Below are 21,089 nucleotides of genomic sequence, written 5' to 3'. Positions count from 1 at the left end.
AGGATGGCAGCACGGTCTCACCTCCATGTCTTTCAAAAGTAAAAACTGGCATTTGAAATCCTTCATCACAGAGGCTTAGAATACAACTACCTTACAGACAAATCAACAGGCCTGCTCTTCTTCCTTCCCCAAAGCAGGGACAGCTCTTTGGTAAGATTTGTGCCTCTGACTGTGTCAGAGTATACTCAAAAACTACTTCAATACTAGTGCTCCTGACACTCCAAAGATCTCCACTTGCTTTCTCTATGCTCTAAGACAGATGATCTCTCTTTCTTCCCCCTCTTCTTGCTTTTGTCTCTCTACTTCTTTCCCACTCTCCTCTTTCTCACATGATACTGCAAGATTTATCAATATAATCTTCCACTAACTGTATGCCATCATCTTTGCTTTAACAAATGTGAATTTTTCTTCAAACAAAATTGTTACTTGTTAAAAGACCTCTAGTGTTGTTTCACTGCACCTCTACCCAAGGGTATTTTCAAATCTGAGTCATTTCCCCTCCTTGTGTTGAAAAGTCCTAAGGGGTACTGAGTCTTGAACCAAGTGGGCAGGGAGAGCTGGGTAGTGACTTCTCAGCTTTAAGCCAGGAGAGGTTTGAGCAGAGCCAAGACAACGGCTACCTGGGAAAGGCTAGAGCGTGACTGTTACCCTGTTTGCAGTTATCTCCTCCTTCCCTTGGCAGAAGGATCATGACAAGGTTGTTTATCCTGAGAACCAATGAGGGTGAGAGAAAAGGAGATGTAGAGCAGGCATTCTCTTGGGGCCATTGTGTTTTCCCCCTCTTCTGAAAGCAGAAATGTTCCTCTCTTGCTTATGAATTTTCATGATATTCAGATGAGAAAATAAAGTTCAGTTTCACAAATGCTTTATAAGTCTTTAAAGACCATCATCACTACAAAGAAAGCAAAAATCCCAACCCAGGAGAGGAAGTCATTAATAGAAGACATGGACAATACAGAAATAGAAGAGCTAACTAAAGGGCAAGACTCATTAAGAGATTCATGGCCCTGCAAACAGCCCTGTAAATGAGACTGTGAACAGATCTCACTGAGGCATGAATTGTTGTCCGCTATTTCTATAAGAGTTCTGGAAGTGTATGATTTTCTTTCCTGTTTCCCATTTCTGGTGGAGTCCACCAAGTGGAGGAGAGTGAGCAGCAGTCACATGTGGGACATTCTCACAGCATCAAGTCATCAGCAGCAGGTGCAGGACACTCACATGAGGAGTCACACCTCTGAGGTCCAATGTGAGGGGACTCTACGTTGTCACAGACTGACAGCATGGCCCCTCAACTCAGTAAATGTGATGGAAATTGTCCTCTGGCTGCCCTCACTCCTGCTATCGAGAGAGCCACTTTAGAATGAGAAAATTTGATAGTCACATCTTGCAACACAAACCTGGCTATCACTCCTTTAAAGGTAGCTGCCTACCCTACCTATCCATGTGTATATGGATGCATACCAGTCACAGGAGTGAAACAAGGTAGCTTCACAAATTCCTAGCAAAGCACACCACTTCAGCTGCTCACTGTCTCACAGATTTAATCAACAGGAATCCTGGCCTGTATCAGCAATAGTGTGACCAGCAGGAGCAGGGAAGTGATTCTCTCCCTGTACTTGCGAGGCCACACCTCGAGTTCTGTGTTCAGTTTTGGGCCCCTCACATGAAATAAAGGACACTGAGGTGTTAGGGGATGTCCAGAGAAGGGCAATGGAGCTGGGGAAGGGTCTGGAGCACAAATCTTATGGGTGGGGGTCCTTAGCCTGGAGAAAATGAAGCTTAGGGAGGATCTTACTGCTCTCTACATCTCCCTGGAAGAAGATTGTAGCCAGGTGGAAGTCAGCCTCTTCTCCTGGCAACCAGGAACAGAATGAGAGGAAAGGGCCTCAAGCTGTGCCAGGGGAGGTTCAGGTTGGACATTAGGAGCAATTTCTTCACAGAAAGGGTGATTAAACATTGAAATGGACTGCTTACAAGCAGGTGGTGGAATCACTGTCCCTGGAGGTGTTTAAAGGAAAGACTGGATGTGGCACTTGGTGCCATGATCTAGTTGACAAGGTGATCAGTCAGAGGCTGGACTTGATCCCAGAGGTCTTTTTCAACCTAAATGGTTCTATGTGATTTTGTCTTCCCTTTCATCTCTGTTCTGCAGCAATTTCCTGTTGTAACATAGGACCAAGTGATGCTAATTTTAATCTAGGAATATGAAATTAAACACTGTGAATTAAAACAGCCAAACTACCATGGCATAAGAGGCAACACTCCAGACCTACTGCACACCATGTTTTTGAGCAGCTCTTCTGAACCCACCCTTTCAGAAAGGCTGAAAATGGCAGAAAACCAACACAGGCAAGCAAGGAATTAATCTGTAAAAACTAATCCTAAAAAATGGTCGAAGGTACTGTTATATAAGAGAACCCCACCACCTTGCTGTAAAGGGCTTTCTATTTGTGTATTTACAGCTGCCTCCAGTTGTCAACCTGTGCCTTTCACAGAATCACGGGATCACTTAGGTTGGAAAACACCTCTGAGATCATTGAGTCCTACCCTGGACTGAATACCTTGTCAGCTATACCACAGCACTAAGTGCCACATCCCGTCTTTTCTTGAACATCTCCAGGGACGGTGACTCCACCACCCCTCTGGGCAGCCCATTCCAGTGTTGAACTGCTCTTTCTACAATGAAATTCCTGCTAATGTTCAAACAAACGCCCCTTGGCACAGCTCGATGCCATGTTCTCTCATCCTGTCGCTGGTTGCCCGATAGAAGAGGCCAAACCCTACCTGGCTACAGTCTCCTCTCAGGTAAGGTCCCTCCTTTCCTTCAGGGCTCACACCCCCAGCTCCCCCAGCCACTCCTCGTAGGGCTTGCGCTTCAGACACTTCAGCAACTTCACCAGCTTCCTTCCATAGTTTTTATGGAAGTGATTTGTTAAAAATTAATTGGCCTGATTTTGCCTTTTCGCAGTCCTAACAGCCCAGAAATGCACTCTTTCAATCGCTCTTGTCAGACGCCTGAACAGTCTTCTTTCTTCTGCCAAGTGTTCCACGCATAAAATCAGAGTGGGTCACAATGGAAGGGACCACAGTGGATCATCTGATCCCACCTCCCTGCTCAGACGGGATCATCCCAGAGCACACTGCACGGGATTATGGGCAGACGGTTCTTGAGTATCTCCAGCGAGGGAGACTCCTCAGCCTCGCTCGGCCACCTGCATAATGAACGTCTTCCCGGGTTCGGGTGGAACTCCCCGCGCGTTCCCTGGATCGCACCAGCTTCCCACGCCCCCACCCCAGGGCCCGCCCCTCAGGGCCGCCCTGCCCGCGCGCCGCGTGGCCACGCCCTCCAGCGTGACGTCACAGCGCAACTATCGCCCCGCCCTCGGCCACGCCCCACTCAGGGCACCTCCGCTTTAGCCCCGCCCCCTCACCCAGGGTGCACACAACTGCGTCTGCGCTGCTTCCAGGCCTTCCCGTTTCTTTTTTCCGCTTACGTCACGAGGAGGCGGGGCCAATGCCACCATTCCCGGAGCCCATTGGCTGCCGTCGGACCAGCGCGTGTGCGCGCGCGCCCCCGTCCCCGCCTCCCCTTCCACCCCCTGCCCGGGGGCTCCGTCCGGCACTGCCAGGGGCGGTGCGGTCTCGCGCCCCCGGACCCGCCCCCCCCCGCCGCGGGCGCGCGGGGGCCCCGCCCGAGCCGGGAAGAGCCGCGGCCGCCGGGGCGGCAGCGCCAGCGCTCCGGTACGTCCGCGGTTCCACGGCCCGCTCCCCTCACCCTGCGCCCCCGGGGCCGCCCCCGCCCTCCGCTACGGCCGTGAGCGGCCGCTCCTGCCACCTCGCTAGTCCTGCAGCGGCGGGGCCGGGCAGCCCGAGGCCTGTGCGAGTGGCCGCGGGTAGCGGTGGATACCGGGGGCCGGGTGCGCGGTGCCCGGGGGCGGCGGCGGGTCACCAAGGCCGCGCAGAGCCCGCCGGTGGCAGGCGTCGGCTGCCGAGGGTATCGCATCCCGCTGCTGGGCTCGCCTTCCCGAGCTTCCAGTCACTTTGCTCGTTCGAGACAACGAGAGCTGTCCGTGCCCCTGCGGCGGAGCGCGGCGCGGGAGGCCCCGGCCCTGGCCCTGGGCGCTCGGTGCGGCGCTGGAGCCCCGGGACTGCCTCTACAGACAACGCCGGCCGCTTCCTCTGCCCCGTGTGCTGCTGCTGCTTCCCCTCATAGGCACGGGGGTCTTGTGGCCGCTGGAGTGTGAGCAGACCGCACTCCCACAGAGCGGTTCTCTCCCTCCTGTCCCTTAGAGTGCGGTGCCCAAGGCGGCGTGCACGGGCAGGCCGGGATGCCGCAGGGACCCTTCTGCCTCGGGGTTACGTGCAGTGTGTGCTCGCCGTCGGGGTTTGCTCCGAGTGCTGTCAGCATCGCTCCGTGTGCATGAGCATTGTTGTGAAGAACTCGCCCTTCCTTAAGTCTGTTGTGTAATAGTGTGAGACCATCCTTCTCTACACTGCCTGAAAGGAGGCTGTAGCCAGGTGGGGTTCGCCCTCTACTCCCGAACAGCTGACAGGATGAGAAGAAATGGCCTTAAGCTGCGCCAGGGAATGTTTAGATTGAACCTTTGCAGGAATTTCTTCACAGAAAGGGTGATTAGACATTGGAATGGGCTGCCCGGGGAGGTGATAGCGTCGCCATCCCTGAAGGTGTTTAACGCAAGATTGAACGTGGCATTGAGTGCCATGGTCTATTTGAGAACGCGGTGTTCCGTCACAGATTGGACCCAATGATCTCAGAGGCCTTTTCCAACCTAATTGATTATGTGATTCTGTGTTTAAATTTCAAACACAGCAAGATTTGTATACTCCACAATAATTCTTCAAGATTGCATGAATTATTAGTTAGTGTTTATGGTTTTTTTTGTTTGGTTGTTTTTCCAAGATTCTTCTAAAATTATTCAGTAACAGGAATTCTGTTGCTTTCCAGCATAAGCCCCATTAGGATATGGTGTACTGGATTTAGTAGTTTGGAATACTTGCATCTTGTCTTCCTACACTCCTTTAAAAGTTGCAGAAGCTGAGTTGACACAAGTATCTATACTGACAAAGTGTAATATGAGGTCACAGATCTATTGATGTGTTCAGGCTCCTTTTAAAACTTTTCTTGATAGAAAGTTCCTACTTGCTTGAGTATTTAGTTATGAGCATGTGGTTTTGGCTATGATGTTATTAATTTCCCAGATGGGCCTAATATTCTATAATTTGCTTATTCATATATAACATTTAGCAGCTGTACTTTATTTTCTTGTATTTTATCCACAAAATCTGATCTGTGCCCAGGTTCAGTTAAGGAGCTGGATGTTCATCTTGACTTAGGTTTGCACTTAGTATCAGTAAGACTCTGCGTTTAGTTTGCTGACTGGTCCTCCTGGAGTGCACAATAACTAACTAAGGGCTCTTCTGCAAGCAGTTTGTATATCCAGAGCCCAGGATGAACAGTTTCCTGGGAAAAATTATTCAGTACTAGTAGCAAGGTCACTGGGGACTTTGCTCTGGGGACAGAAGGTGGTGGCTTGGGATCTAAACCATATTTTATGTAGTGGCAGCTTCAGACTAGTCCTGTGTCAAGTTTGCCTTAAGTTTCAACTCTATGTAGGCTTTGAAAGGAAAGAGGAATTTTATGTGTATTTACCTCACACCCACTCCCAAATCTCCTGTACTTCCCGCACTTTTGTTTGCGGAGGTTTGTTTTGGTTTTGGGGTTTTTTTTTGCTGTCTTTCTTCACCCCCATCTTTGAAGAATTCCACTGTTTCTTGATTTATATTTGTCCCACAAGTTTCTTTCAGTAACAGCTTTGAAATGAAGCTCTTTTCTTGATCTTCATCTGTAGCTGTCTTGCAAAATACTAATTTTTAGCTGGAGTGCCTAGTGCGTATATGTGTGTCCCAGAGTTATGCACAGGGAAATGCTAGTGTGAGCATTTGATTTTGTCATGCCTGTTGCTGAGTGATTTACTTCACCTTGCAGATACTGAAAGTACCGTTGAGAAAAGGGCAAAATGAGTAGTCGTAGAAAACGTGCACCCCCGTCCAAAGTGGATGAGGAGAAGAAGAAAAAGCTCTGCTGGAATATGCATGAAGACCGGAGAAATGAGGTGGTGGCATTAGATGATGAAGTAACTAAAGAGGACCAGATTCCAGTTCCAAGCACTTCTGCATCCTTCATTGATTTAAACGATGATAGCACTGATGAAGACCTTGTACAGAAAGAAGGCAGTGGCTCAAAATCTGTTAAGTTTTTGACAGTTAACGATGAAGACGACACTTACTCCACCTTGACTCCTGTGTCTGTACAGCTAAATATTATAGTCTTGCCATACCGTGCAGATAGGTCCTGGAAGGCTTTGTTGGGAGAATTTGCTCTTCGTCTGCCTTCTGAGGAAATTCTAACTGACGAATTCCGTGACAGGAGCTTTACTTTAATGAGAGGAGACTCTGATGATGAGCTGCAGGTCTGTGTTCATGAAAGAAGTGAGGAAGAGTACAGTAATGAAACAAAAGAATACCTGGGCACTTACGAGCAACGTTTTCTGGTGGAAGCAACTTTAAGTGGTGAAATATTGGAAGGCTTGAGATGGTTGCAAAAGAAAAAGATAATTGGACTTTATCAAAGACCTGGAGAGGCTCAGGCTTTAAAGGTATGCATTCATTATACTTGTTTTGCATTTTGAAAGTTATCTTTTTTTTTTTGTTTGAAATATAAAATAAAAACATTTGAACAATGAAGTCCGACAGCTACCGTGTATTTATAATGTGATGAAAATGTATAGTCTCTACATGCTTTTGTAATGTTTTCAGTATGTTTTTTTTCTAGAAATATATATTTTTTTTGCCATTAGCAATGTATTACCTGGGAGAATCACAGAAGCTTTTAACTGTATTTCCTCTACATGGTGTTTTTAGTAGATTTATTACAAGTGTCTGTACTTGCAAATTTTCAAATCACTGTTATTTTTTAAAGGCTCTTCTGTTTATAATATTCTTGTCAATTTAACAGTTAATTAAGTTGTTAACTGTGTAACCTTTTCACAGGTTGGAATTTACCTTCTTGAAGCTGGGCTAAGTAAACCAGAATTTCTCAGTGATGGAGGTGGAAGACCCAAAAAAGCTAATCAGATGATTCAAAAACTCATGGAAAAGTTCTACAGTTTTTTAATTCCAGGTAATGCAATAAAGTTGATTGTTGATGAACAGAAACAGTTTTGTCTTGTGTAGTAGTTGTAAATGTAAGGGAAAATAGTAGTTATTCCTGCCATCTAGAGCAACTTTTATTTTCCAGGCAGTGTTATTAGGTAATTGACTCAATACTATTATCTGGCCATTAATCATATGCTAATTCGTTTATGCTGAAATTAGAGGTGATAATTCTACTCTACAGGTACTGAAGCATAGACATGTTTTGAGTCCTTACTTTTTTGGGAGTAAATACAGTTTTCACCTGTTCATGGGTGTTGTTTGAACAGATCAAGAGTGTCTTGTCCAAATTATACAGGAACAGTGTAAAAGAACCAGGAATCAAATTTGGAAAACTTGTTCCCAGGTTGGGGCCTATTACACAACTGCAGCAATAGATTTCTGTTTGGTTTATATTGTAAAGCAGTTACGATGTAAAATACTGCAAAATGCAGCTTTATGACAGTTTCGAGAATTTACCATTGCAGATTGAGAAACGTGGGCCTTGCTGTCATTTTAGAATTAAAGATATGTTTGCCAGATTATACTTAATAGTAATACAGATTTATAGGGTGATAAACAATGGCTTTATGTTGTAATGTCTTAGGAAACTTGTGGAAAAACCAACCAACCCAACCAACCTTTGTCTCATTCCTGAATGATTGAAAATTGATTCAAAATTTTGGCTGAAGACTGGTTCAGTGACTGTAGTATACGGAGTTCGTGTTCTTGTGACTGAAGCCTAGCACCTACCCCAAATAGGACTGCATTTAATTAGAAAAGGCACAGTTGTATACAAAAATCAGGCAACTTTGCTAAAGAGAAGCTAAAAGGAAGAGCTAACAGAAAAATTTCTGAACATCCTTACCTACTGCGAAGAACAAATGTGCAACTGTGAGGAAAGCTTGAGATGTACCAAGGAATGGGCCAGTATAACTGAGGAAGTGGGGAACTTACTGCACATAAGAAATCATCCTTCCAAAAACTGAAGTCTGACTGTCACAAACATGCCAGTTTTGGTTTGAAAGCACAATAAATCAGATCCAAGAAAAGCTCTGAAGAATAAATAGTTTAAGGTCTAGAAATGAATAGTAGTGTTTTTAAATCCTCTAGGAAAAATACATGCTCGTAAATGCATTAGAAGGAAAATCGTTGCCTAGAGAATTCGCAGACTTGAGATGTCTAAGGCCTATGATAGAGTGCTGAAATAAAAGTAATGCAAAGCAGAAAGCAGAGTTTTCTTCTCTGCGTATTTTCTCATTATGGAGGAGTTGGGGAAAGAGGTTGTGAAGAAAATGACTGGTGACTTACTTTAAGATCCAGAGTAATTTTCTGCTGGAGTAGGGCATTTGTCTTCAGTACACTAAAGGATGTGTTTATATGGAGTACCTGGTTCAGTGTAGCTTACAGGTGAAGAGGCACTTTCTGAAAGGGAAGACATGCCCCTCAAAGTTAGTGAGGCAAGAATTATGGATCTAAGCAGTTGGGTTGTCATGCCTTAACTTTTCAGAAGCCGTGCAAGCAGCTCAGGTTTATAAAGGAGCCGTGCTGCCAGCTGGTAAAAATTCTGACCGCTTTTCAGCATGTACATTTTTATTGCTGTAAAGTAAAATAATAGAGTCTTGATTTCACACCAATGAATGCCATGTAAATGATGAAGTAAAATAGCTGACAGAGAACAGAAATAATGATTGCAAATCACCACTCAAGTCCTACAAAGGCATGTGCAGCTTAATGTGTTACTAACGCTTTGAGAAAAGAATGATCGGTGAAATGGTATCAACAACGTTTAAATGTATTATTCAGCATAACAGAGATGAAGAACAACTGAAAGCTTGCAAGCAGACTAGGCAATGGAGTTTCAGTAGAAATTCAATAGATGAATAGAAAATAATGCAGAAGAAAAAAATTATGGCCTCTTTGCTAGCTGTTGCAAGCAGGGTTGCAGTTCAGTAGGTAGGCGTATAGCTCAGTAAATGCATCCACTTAATGTTCGGTGTTAGGGAAACCAAATCAAAAGCAAAGAATTATCCTGAAAGTGTTAGAGAGCAAAACATGAACACTAAACCACTGTGTAAGTCCATAGTGTGCATTGTGCTCTGCTCTGAATTCAGAAGAAGCATGTCACAGAAATGAGAAATGTTTGTGAGGGAAGACTACAGGTGATTATGCACTGTGAAACTAGTTTCATTTTATAACAGTTTTTGAGCATGAACTTACTGATGTAGCATAAAATACTGCAGCCTTGATTCTGTGCTGATGAATGCATTCTTCTTAAATGTTTCTAACAACTTACTTTCTGTTTAAATTCCACCATTTTTTAAACAGAATTAGTTGAGGTTTTGTAAAATTACACCTAAGTATATATTTTAACACTTATCAATATCTGTCTTAACTGAAATCTATACAATAACATTCCAAGATGAGGCTTCTTGTTCCCCACACTGATGAGCAAATACTCATGCTGATGGGGTTGTGCACAAGGATTTATATAAATAAAGGATGTGACCTCTCTACTACTACATTTAATTTTAATATATTCTTCCTCACTGTTCTCACTTAATTCTGGTAATATCCTTCTAGATGGTTTCGAGATTTTGTGGCAGGACGTTCATCTATGTTGTGGCAAGCATAGCATAGATGCATTAAGTAATCTGAAAAAAGAAGTGATAAAATATTTAATATGGAATCATTGAATCATTTAGGTTTTAACCCAGCACTGCCAAGTCAATCACTCAACTATGTCCTTAAGTGCTGCATTTACATATCTTTTAAATATTTCCAGTGATGGCGACTCAACCACTATCCTGGGCAGCCTGTTCTTATGCTTGACAACCCTTTATGGGAAGAAATTTTCCCTGTTACCCAATCTCACCTTCCCCTGGTGCAACTTGAGGCCATTTCTTCTTGTTCAGTTACTTGGGAGAGGAGACTGACCCCTGCCTCACTCCAGCCTCCTTTCAGGTCGTTGTGGAGAGGACTAAGGTCTCCCCCTCATCTACTTTTTGTCCAAACAACCCCAACTCCTTCAGCTGCTCCTCATAAGAGTTGTGTTCCAGATCCATTACCAGCTTCATTGCTCTGCTCTGGATCTGCTCCAGCATTTCCATGTCTTTCTTGTAGTGAGGGAGCAAAAATTGAATACAGTAACCTCACAACTTCCTTGCAGTCTTCTGAACTGCCAGCCCTTTCTTCCACAGGTCATGAACTATCTGTTTTCCCTGAGTGTCAGCCAAATCTGCCTGTTCAGCCGGATGATCTTTGTCATCTTGTGTTTTTATCATACACTATTTGCCTTCAGTTTTCTTAAGAAGAATAAATTCTTTGTACAAAGATGCATTTGGTATTTGTTTATTTACTACCATATATGAGGCAACAAGTTTTCCATTAATCTAGGCTGTTTTCATTAATGCAGATATTGTTATACTGCAGTCTGGAAAAGGAAAGATCCTACTTCAGATGCAGTAGCAGAACTATAGTTCAGTCATTGAAGGAATTAAATAGAGTACCTGAAAAGCATCAGAGAAACTGAATTTTTAGATAGTACAATGCCATCCCTGTCTCAAACATAAAAATAGATTAAGATGAGACCTCTGTAACTGAATTACATTTTGAAATGGTTGAAAGTATAATTAAATATTCACTGTTTAATAAGTTACTGAGAGAGGGATAAGCTTCCCTAACATCCTTTTCAAAATCCCTGTGGTACGTAGAACTATTTAATCATGAAAAAGAAATCTCTGAAAGAATGAACAAAACAAGAAAGGTATGTACAAAAAAATCCAATTGTATTTTAAAAAAATTGCTTTTAATTGTATTGTAGTTTTTACTCTCTTATAAAATTCTAGATAGACTTAGTTTACGTAGAAGTCGATTTATTATGCTTAAAAATGTGAGATTTGAAGACTGTTATTTTAGCAAGTATAATGATAGGTGTCATTATATATCAAATTCATTGATCAAAGCCGTACTTTACAAACACTCTAATTTTCTGTTCTTTTCCTAGAGTGAGGGGTATGTGCTAGAGGATCCCTTTGGATGGTTTCTTTAATATATAAAGCTGAGTGCTTTCTTGGTGCTTTTGCATTTGGCTGAATCATTTATAACCACATGTGCACTCTTAATTGCCTTCTTGACATTACAAGTCATACATATAGTTTTCATGAATATGTAGAAACCTAATGTTCAGTATTCTCATTTCCCTTGTGAAGCACTGGGATTGTTCCTTTGATTTAGAAGGATTAGGAGAAGGCGCTGATGCCTGCCCTATATAGGCATATAATTTTCTCCTTTTGTTTTGGAAATAATTCTTCACCTTCACCACCCATTTGAATGAAGGAAAGCTTTTGCTTTTCATGAAAGAGAGTCCTAACACCAACTCCTGAACCTTATTTTAAGATTGGGCTTTCTGTTTTTTGTCAAGTCTCTTTTTGCCATATCTCTTCCTTGTTAGCCCGAGGCGTCAGAATTAAAATTTTATTTAAGTGTGCCAGCTGTTAGCTGTTTTATTAGGGTGTTAAATATCCTTTAAGGTCACTCTGTGCTGAAAATGATAGCTTTGACCTGCTTCCAATTTTGGTGGGTTTTTCTTTGTTGTTTGGGTTTGTGTTTTGGTTTTTTTTGTTTTGTTTTGTTTTTGGGTTTTGTGGGTTTTTTTGTTGTTGTTTTTTTTGAGGGGTTTTTTGTTTGTTTGGTTTTGTGGGGTTTTTTGGGGTTTGTTTGTTTGTTTGTTTTTTAATAAAAATTTTGCAGGGTGAATTTATCTCTAATGCTAGCTAGGGTTAGAATCGGTCTGTATTTTTTGATACCGATGTTTTAATTTTAGGCCTAAAATACTGTTAAAACTTGGCCTCCAAGTCTTTCATTCTCTCATATCTGTTTTCTAGAATGCCAACCGTTGAATTTTGCATAAATTTTTGTTCTACGTTGTTTAAATTCTGTGTATGCCCATATATCCAAATTATGTGAAAAATACGTAAGCACAAGGCCTTCTTTCCTAGAGGGTAGAAAAGAAGAGTAGGCCTTCTGTCTGAAAGAGTGCTTGCTTCTCTTGAGGTGGGTTTTTAATTTTGAAGGTATACCTTGTTGGAATTTTTGCAGTGATGCAAGTGGTGAGAATTACATGTCGTCCTGCTGCTACAATCTTCTTAACCAGATGAATAAATTAAGGTTAACTTTTCTCCTTTCTATAAGGTCATTTATTAATATTTAAATCAGAAGCATGAGATACTTGTGATTCTGTATCAATTAGAATTTTTTAGTGGAAGGTCGTTATTAAATAAATAAGTTCTGGTCATTCTATACCTAAATTCTAAAGAAAGCTTTGCTGGTCATGTATACATGTAATCACAATAGCATGTGAACTTTTAGGTGTCCTGGCTCCAGCTGGGATACAGTTTTCTTCTTAGTAGCTGATCAGTGCCATGTGTTTGGGTTCACTGAGACAATAATGCTTGTAATGCAATGCTTTGTTACTTCTTGCTGAGTGATGCTTGCCCCAAGTCAAGGACTTTTCAGTCCTTACTCTGCAGGTGCACAGGAAGGGAGGGAGCATGGCCAGGACAGCCAAAGGGATATTTCACACCAGAGAACAACATCCTCAGTTTATAAATTGGTGGGAGTTGCCACTTGGGGATGGGCTGGGAATTGATCAGTGAGAGGTGAGCAATTGTATTGTGCATCACTTGTTTCTTGGGTTCTTTTAATCTCTCTCTTTTTTCCTTTTCATTGCTATTACTATTATTATTACTGTTGTTATTGTTGCAATGTTTTCCTTTATTTCAGTTATTAAACTGCACATTGTTTACTACTGCTGCTAGCTAAGTCAAGTGCAGTCATGGCATATGTTTAAATGACGCTTTGCTTGTTTTCATATGTGTAAACTAAATATGTTGCTGCAAAATTTACTGAAATGTTGTCCCAAGTTGGTTGATAATGTTGGTGTCTTGAATTATTTCGGCTATGCAGACGAGCTGGAGGAAGATGAGGAAGAATCTGACACGGAACTAGAGCGACAAAATATTGAAGAGCTTTATGACTTTGTAAGGCACACGCATCAGCAGGATATCCAATTACTGAGAAAGGATGTGCAGCATCCTGCATTGATTCCCATTCTGAGGCCATACCAAAGTGAGGCTGTGAACTGGATGCTTCACCGAGAGAACAACACAAGTACTCCAAGTAGTGGCAAGTATATGGGTCCGAAAAAGTTGCATAGTTGAGGAAAGTGTCATTTTATTGTCTGCGGTAATGTTTCCTTGCTGTTCGATTTGAAGTTTTGTGAATTATTTCATTGATGTTTTCATAAAGCTGTTGTTTGGGTAGTACACTAAATAGTAAGCTAGGTCTTGCTGAACAGTAGGGGATGTATCGTGTGGGTCGTGAAGGTCTGTAGAGGTGGTCTTCAGCTTTTTGTCTCTTCATATCACAAAAAGGCTGAATAATTCTAAGGAGCGTGCTGTTAATAGAGAAACTTCATCATAGTTTCATCACTTTCTCCATAGAAAACGCGCTGCACTTCTTATGGCGGGAGGTGATCACTCTGGATGGAATCAAAATCTACTATAATCCATTTACTGGCTGGTATGTTTTTATAGTTACTCTTTCTGGGACACCTCAGGGTTGTACTTCGTGAAAACCATATTGGTAAATTTATCCTGCAGGATATAATATATTCCATAACTTTTTTTTCCGTTAGCAACTAAAGAATTAGAACAGTTATATCTTTAATTGGAAAAAAAGCACAAACTGCAGTATGTAATGCACAGATAAATATGTAGATCCCAAGTTGAAGATGTAATTATTGAAGCTTTTCTTAAAAAAAGTCAATAATTTAGTTTAATATTAACATTTTTAACATATAGTATTGGAGGCCTTGATCATCTGATCCAATGTTTTTAAAGCCCAAAGGAAGGCTGCAGTATAATGCTTTTCATTAATGCTAGGTGTTGCATTACTAAATCTGTTTCTCTTTTCTATTAACTTGGTGAGAATAGAACCTTCTGATTGCTAGTTTGCTTTTTATTTTTCCCTGTGTAACTTTCAGATCTTCTTCACATGTAAATATAAAAATATTTCAAAATTTTTGACACTAATGCTATGACATGCTAAGATTAGCAGGACAAGGCCTATTAGGAGGTGAAAAAATTCTGAAAATTCTGACATGCATACTTGTCTTGGTCAGGTTCATACACCCAAAAAGCTTGCTAGTTTTTGTTAATCTCAGCTTAACTAATAAAAGATAATGAATGCCTCACCTGACAAACTTTGCCTTGCTGCAGCTATGCTGTGTATGTCCCTGAACTCACGCTTTTCTGTCACAACATTCTATAGTTACTGACTTTCACTGGGAATGTACTTGAATTTCAGTATTATCCGTGAGTATCCAACTGCTGGACCCCAGTGGCCTGGAGGTATTTTGGCAGATGAGATGGGTCTTGGAAAAACAGTAGAAGTGTTGGCTCTTATTCTGAATCATACCGGACCAGACATTAAACAAGATGATCTGACATTACCTGAGGTAAGGAAACCAGGTTGAGAATTATTATGAAGAAAATGTTTTTCAGAATGAATGCAAGTGCACGTCTCTTGAGCTTATTGCTTTCTGGTTTATAGAAGTCCATATTTAAAGCTGTATTGCTGTGAAAGTTTCTCCTGTAGTAGGACATGATACTTGGCAGCATAAATGGTGGAATGGTTTGCATAAGAAACTGTGGATCCTTTGCCATTGTTCAATGGTTTTATCAGGCAACTGTGCTGTTAATATTATTAGAACAGGCTTCAGGACTGTTAAATACATAATTTAGTTTACTATGTTGGAGCCATTCACCTTCACTTCATTGTATTGTTGAGTGTCACACATCTGTTTGATACATTTTCTGTGCTAGAATAAGGACAGTTTACGTTCTGAATAAAGATTTCTGCTCTCCATTTCATATAATAAATGAGTTTATTATTTAGCAACAGTTGTCCATCTTTTCACTTTCTTCATCATGCATACTGTGAAAACTTGACACATCCACTAAACCAAATAATTCTTTCTGAAGGGAAAGAACCATTATTCTAAAGTAAACTCTTACCACTTTATGAGTTCCATCCCTTGGAAATCATGACAGCCAGTTTCATTGTACATTTATCATATGGTGATCTCCTGCTTGCTTGTAATTTTATCAGTTAAAAGGTCTCAATTCTTAGAGAGAGTAAGATGATTCTTAAAGATATAAGAGAGGACTGAGTAGTGCAAAGAGAGGATTATAAGCACTAAGGTGCCTGGACACTGACTGACAACAATAGCTAGAGACCAGAGCTTTTGGAGGGCTGGAATTACTGAGACTGTTTCATGATGTACGTAGTTGGGACAGACATCTCAGGTAATATATTACTCAATAATAGAGTAAAATTTTGGGAGGCAGTCCCTAAAAGGAGAAACCTACTTTTTATACAGTGGACTAGGGCTCTTCCTCTATATTGCTTACCTCCTTTTGTGTATCTAGCTATATATGAAGTATATATTTTTCTCCCCTATCAGGAACCTAGATCACTTACAGTTGTAAATTCCTGCAACTTAATGCTAAAGCAGTGGAGGACTCAGGAGCCTTTCAGAGCTGCTCTTTGTGTTTCAGTTAGAATGAACATAGAACACTGCCAGGAAACTGAACTGGATGATGTGCCACTCTGTAATTTAAAATGAGCTATCTGAGCAAATTAGTGAGATCAGAACAGACATTTGTAGCAGCTGATGTTTACTTTCAAATGTGAGGAGATTAATGAAGGTCAGAGTGACTGTGAAGAGACATGAGCTAATAACTATTTAATGTTGTCTGCATTAGGGTAAGCTTGTGAACTTCTTTGTTCCACCTCAACCTTTAGAGGGAAATAAAAAGATAAAACCAAAGGAAATGGAGCCTAAATTAAAGGAAAAAATACAGTATCCCAGTAAGTATTTCTGGTGACTTTTAAAATACATTTTGCTTTTAGCGTTGTCTTGTATTGGTTACTGACTATGAATTCAAGGCTACTCTTGACTTCTTCAGCATGAAGTTGTTCTTTTGCTGAGTACTGTCATGTAGGATTACATGCTACAAACAAGTGATCCACAGTGCAAAGTAAAGTTACTAACTCAGAACTCTGTGCTTCAGAGCTCCATGTAACTAGAGGTCTTTGTATAGAGTTAATGCATTTAAATGAAATAAGCTTTTTTTATGCCTCAGTAAGAAAATTGAGTGATTTATTTCTATTGCTATCCAGCATTGTTTTAGAATCACTTCAGAACAACAATCTGTAGAGCTGCGTCAAGTAGAAGCTTGTCAAAACTGCTGCCTATCTGCATTTGTTAGATGAATGTTATGTTTAGAGTTCCCTTAATACACATTCTGTGAGGTAATTTCATTTTATCTAAAGCTGTAAGTTGTTTTGTTTTGATTCTTCATACAGGCTTACGAGTAATGATACTAGCAGCTGTAAAGGAAATGAATGTGAAGAAAGGAGCATCCATTATTGCAATATTTAAGTACATCAGTTCTATATATAGATACGACACACAGAGAAATAGACGGCTTCTCAAAAGAACTCTAGAAAAACTAATTGCAGAACAGGTGGTAGAACAAGTTAAAGGACATGGTCTGGCTGGGTCTTTCAAGCTGGGAAAGAATTACAAGGAACAGAAGAAGCGAGAAAGAACCAAAGAGCAGGTAAAACATGCTGCTGTAGTTACTTCAACGAATGTTGGAAAGAGTGTTCTTTTTTCTGCCAATTGCATGCTACTGTCAGCTGTACTGTCTGCATGCACTAGTTTAGTGACACTGGTTTAGTGGTAAAAATTAAGAAAACTTTGCTTTGTCAATTGCTTTGACACTTACAAATAAATAAGCAGAAATCATAAGTAGATAAAATTTGTGGCTACAATATTAACTACATCTGTCATAAGTCTTAAAATAGTGTCACTGAGAGTTATATTGTTCTTACTGTGAAGTTGTTTTTTAAACATTGGTAAACATTAACCAAATCCTCAAACTGGAAATTGATATAAACCCTTAATACCTATGTACTGATGTGTTTATATGTTCATTAAAAAAAAAAAAAAAAGTTGAGAAAGTTGCTTGGGTTGGAAGGGACTTTAAAACTCATCTAGTTCCAAATCCCCTTGCTGAGGGGACACCTTCCACTAGACCAGGTTGCTCAAAGCGCCATCCAACCTGGCCTTGAACACCTCCAGGGCTGGGGCATCATTGTCTTTGGTCAACCTGTTCCAGTGTCTCACCACCCCACAGTGAAGAATTTCTCCCTAATATCTCATCTAAACCTATTTTCTTTCATTAGAAACGTCTCCCCTTTGTCACTACGTGCTCTTGTAGATAGTCCCTTTACAGGTTCTCGTAGTCTTCCCTCTGGTACTGGAAGGCCATAATTTAGCCTGAAGTCTTCTCTTCTCCGTGCTGAATAATCCCAGCTCTCTCAGCCTTTCCTCATAGGAGAGGTGCTCCAGCCCTCTGATCATCTTCGTGGCCCTCCTCTGGACTTCCTCCAGTAGGTCCACATCCTCCTTATGTTGGGAGTCCCAGAGCTGGATTGCAGTACTCCAGGTGGGGCCTCACAAGAGTGCATAGATAGGCAAGATCCCCTCCCTGGCCCTGCTGCCCATGCTGCTTTGGATACCATCCAGGACACGATTGGCTTTCTGGGCTGCAAGGGCACATTGCTGGGTCATGTCCAGCCTCTCACCCACCAGCACCCACAAATCCTTCTCAGCAGGGGTGAGAAGGATTCAATCTGTTCATCACTGGGCAAGTCTGAATTCTTCGTTACTTTTACTTTGTAGGTAGCAAGGACTTCAGAAATCACTCAGAAGAAGCAATTGATTGATGCTAAAACTCAAACCAAAGAATCAAGAAACAGTGATGTAACATCTGAAAATGTCCTTAAAACTGCTTCACGTGAGAATATCGCCATGGAAGAACATGATTATTGTACAACTAGTAAAAACAGCAGGAAATCTGAAGCAGATCATGAGAACTCTATAGAAGAGAAAAATGTTAAGGAAGAAACTGTGGTCCCAAAGTCTCCTGATTTTCATGGCAGCCTCCTTGTCTCTGGTGACATGAGCAGTCATCCTGATGTTGATGATTCTAAAACTACAGCTGTTGTCCAGCAGGAAATCCCAAAGGTCCAGTCCTCACTTTCTCAAGAACGTGCTGGCAGTAGCATACAACATACCAGTTCAGTATTCCCATTTAATACCTCTGAATATCGTTTTGAATGCATCTGTGGTGAGCTCGGATTGGCTGACTACAAAGCTCGTGTGCAGTGCCTGAAATGTTACCTGTGGCAGCACGCAGAATGTGTAAACTACAAAGAGGAAAACCTGAAGAGCAGGCCCTTCTACTGCCCTCACTGCCTCGTGGCAATGAAGCCAGTTCCCACAGGAGCAACTCTCATCATTTCTCCGAGCTCTATTTGTCACCAGTGGGTAGACGAGATCAACAGGCATGTACGATCGTCATCGCTTCGAGTTCTGGTAAGGTTTTATAGCTTCACGTTCTGGAGAGTTACTTCATCAAGGCTTGAGGCTTCCTGTATGGTATTCTGCATCACATAAAGTTCAGAGGTCTTTGTTTTCTGTGTCAGAGTTGTACATTTCTTGCTGCTAGACCAATGCTTTGGCATTTTGTGGTGCATCGGTGTCCCAGAAAGACAGCCTGCAATTAGTTCTTAATTTTTTTTTTCTCTTTTAGTTGTTCACTGGGAGATAAATCAGTGGACTAGATTGTATAGCAACTGAAAGCAGATTTTTGAGCAGTTGCAGCAACACATGATTTCTGAGAGGGAAGGCTGTTTGAAAGACTGCCAAGGAACTTTAAAAGTCCTATGGATGTTCTAAGTGTTGTGTCGCTGTACACTTGCACTTAAGCAACTCTGACTGTTGCTCATCCTTTTGTTCTAGATAAAAAATGTTTCTGTAGGTAAAGCTTGTTGTTTTGCATTTCTGATTCTCAAGCTTTATAAAAGAAGTCTTGGGCATTGGTGTTTACTGAAAACAATACTGTTACAACTTGGACATTGTCTCTATAACATCTGCCAAATTTATTAGGATGTTACTTATTCATGTATTGCCCTTTCACTTGATTTCTAGTGACCCTGTCACTAGAATAAACCTAATTATACTTAGAGTAAAAATGGCTATACAGACCTTTTTGAAATACAGTTATCACAGTATTCAAAAGTCTTTTATTACCGATGCAGGCAAGTTTTGTCTCTCATATTTGTAGTAGTCAAGAGCTGTTGGAATGATCAAGAGCTTTGAAAACAATCAATCACTTGTATTTTGAACAAAGTAGTTGCAGATTGTTATAACTTTGTATTCAGGGATATATCTGGTACCTTCGTCTATTACGCATAGTTGCCCAATATATAAATGAATTCTAGGCCTCCAGTGCTATTTGTGTGAGCAGTCCAATTAGATTTAATGAGAAACTAACAAATGTGTAAAACTTGAATGGTTTGCCTAGGGCACAGTCCAAGTTTAATACCATCTTTGATGAAAATTACTTGAAATAAATTTAAATGGTAACAATAAAATAGTTTAAATACTGAATGTCAGTACTTTAAACTGTGCAACACTTTCCTTTCTTCAAGATTGTTTTCATTTTCTTTTAACTGCCAGCTGTGAGACTTATGTTCAGTGTTGCTTCAAAATGAAAATTTGGTGGTTTATTTTCTGTTAAGGTAAAATGAAAGTAGTGGAGATGTTTCAAAGAATCAGTTTCCCATGTTAACAAATTTTGCATTGCATATGAAGTGTTTTTTACTCTTCAACTGCTTACAACCCATGGGAAATTCTAATGGTTTTATGTAATAGAACAAGAAATTAAAATTTATCAGTAGGTCTTGCTTTGTGGCAGATTGTATTTTCCTGCTGCTTTGAAAACAACCAAAACTTGGCCAAGTTATAAATCTCCAGAAAATCTATTCATAAATACTTGAAGAAATCATTGGACTTTGGCAGCTGTTTATTTCTTCTTGGTTGCTTCAGAGAGCATGCTCTTTTTGGTTAATTTGTTTCTTTTTTCTTCCCCTTCCAAGCTCCCCTTCTCTCTATTTCATGTGCAAGGACCTGGGTTGCTCTGTTGTCCCACTGTGAGGCTGAACAGAAAGAAATTATCTGCAGGTGTTTCTTTCAGTTGACAGAAACACTGTTGCCATATGCACAAATGTAGAGGAAGATTACTACTGGGAGCAAAAGTAGGGTTAAGAGTGAAATTAACAGTGAAATTACGTGCTGATCATCAAGGGGTAAAGAGCAGTTATTTTAACTTCTCTATGTTTCTAAAGGGATTTGGCTTAATATTTTGAGAGAGATAAGAAAAGTACTTCTGATAGTAGAACAAATGTCAATATGAAAGTTTTCTGCTGGTGCACAGGGATTGTTTTTTACCTAGGGTATTTTCTGTTTGTCTCCTAAATCTATGTAGATAAAACTTTACTCAGACTGTCATTTCTGATTTTTAATGCATTTTCATACATATTTCTGTCTTTGCCTAATGATCCATTAAATTTTAGTGAGGAAAGTTTTCGGGAGAAAGGTAATACATCTAGAGTTAAGGAGAGGAGAAGATTGAACATGTAACAGTGACTTACATAATGTTCTATGCAGCATTACAGAATACATATCTTCAGTCTTCCAACACAAAAACAGAATCTTCAAACAACAGTTTGTTACAACAAATAACTGTTGTAGAAAATAATGAAGTCCTCTCTCCTTCAAACGAGGAAATAAATGTTTTACAAAGTCATAAAAAGTTAAAAATTTTGCATCTACGACTCTACTGTATTTATTATTAGGTTACTTAGATGAATCTCCCACCATATTATTATATGAATAC

General features: G+C 40.8%; 1 protein-coding gene across 2 annotated transcripts in view; it reads left to right on the top strand.

The window, feature by feature from the left end:
- Nucleotides 1-3,602: 3,602 nt before the first annotated feature.
- SHPRH (SNF2 histone linker PHD RING helicase) overlaps nucleotides 3,603-21,089 on the top strand; it is a 50,026-nt gene continuing 32,539 nt past the window's right edge. The window contains exons 1-9 of one of the 2 annotated variants that reach the window (XM_063390331.1): nucleotides 3,603-3,741; nucleotides 6,008-6,677; nucleotides 7,072-7,201; nucleotides 13,180-13,398; nucleotides 13,716-13,794; nucleotides 14,581-14,731; nucleotides 16,041-16,146; nucleotides 16,645-16,901; nucleotides 18,029-18,724. In XM_063390331.1, the coding sequence (XP_063246401.1) occupies nucleotides 6,039-6,677; nucleotides 7,072-7,201; nucleotides 13,180-13,398; nucleotides 13,716-13,794; nucleotides 14,581-14,731; nucleotides 16,041-16,146; nucleotides 16,645-16,901; nucleotides 18,029-18,724 (2,277 nt within the window). In that variant the 5' untranslated portion in view covers nucleotides 3,603-3,741; nucleotides 6,008-6,038. Of the gene's footprint in view, nucleotides 3,742-3,780; nucleotides 4,519-6,007; nucleotides 6,678-7,071; nucleotides 7,202-13,179; nucleotides 13,399-13,715; nucleotides 13,795-14,580; nucleotides 14,732-16,040; nucleotides 16,147-16,644; nucleotides 16,902-18,028; nucleotides 18,725-21,089 lie in introns of those variants that run through there. The other variant, XM_063390330.1, reaches the window with a different exon arrangement.

The sequence above is a fragment of the Prinia subflava genome, chromosome 2 (genome assembly GCF_021018805.1).
Source record: "Prinia subflava isolate CZ2003 ecotype Zambia chromosome 2, Cam_Psub_1.2, whole genome shotgun sequence".
NCBI lineage: Eukaryota > Metazoa > Chordata > Aves > Passeriformes > Cisticolidae > Prinia > Prinia subflava.
This window is presented reverse-complemented; position numbering and strand designations above follow the sequence as displayed.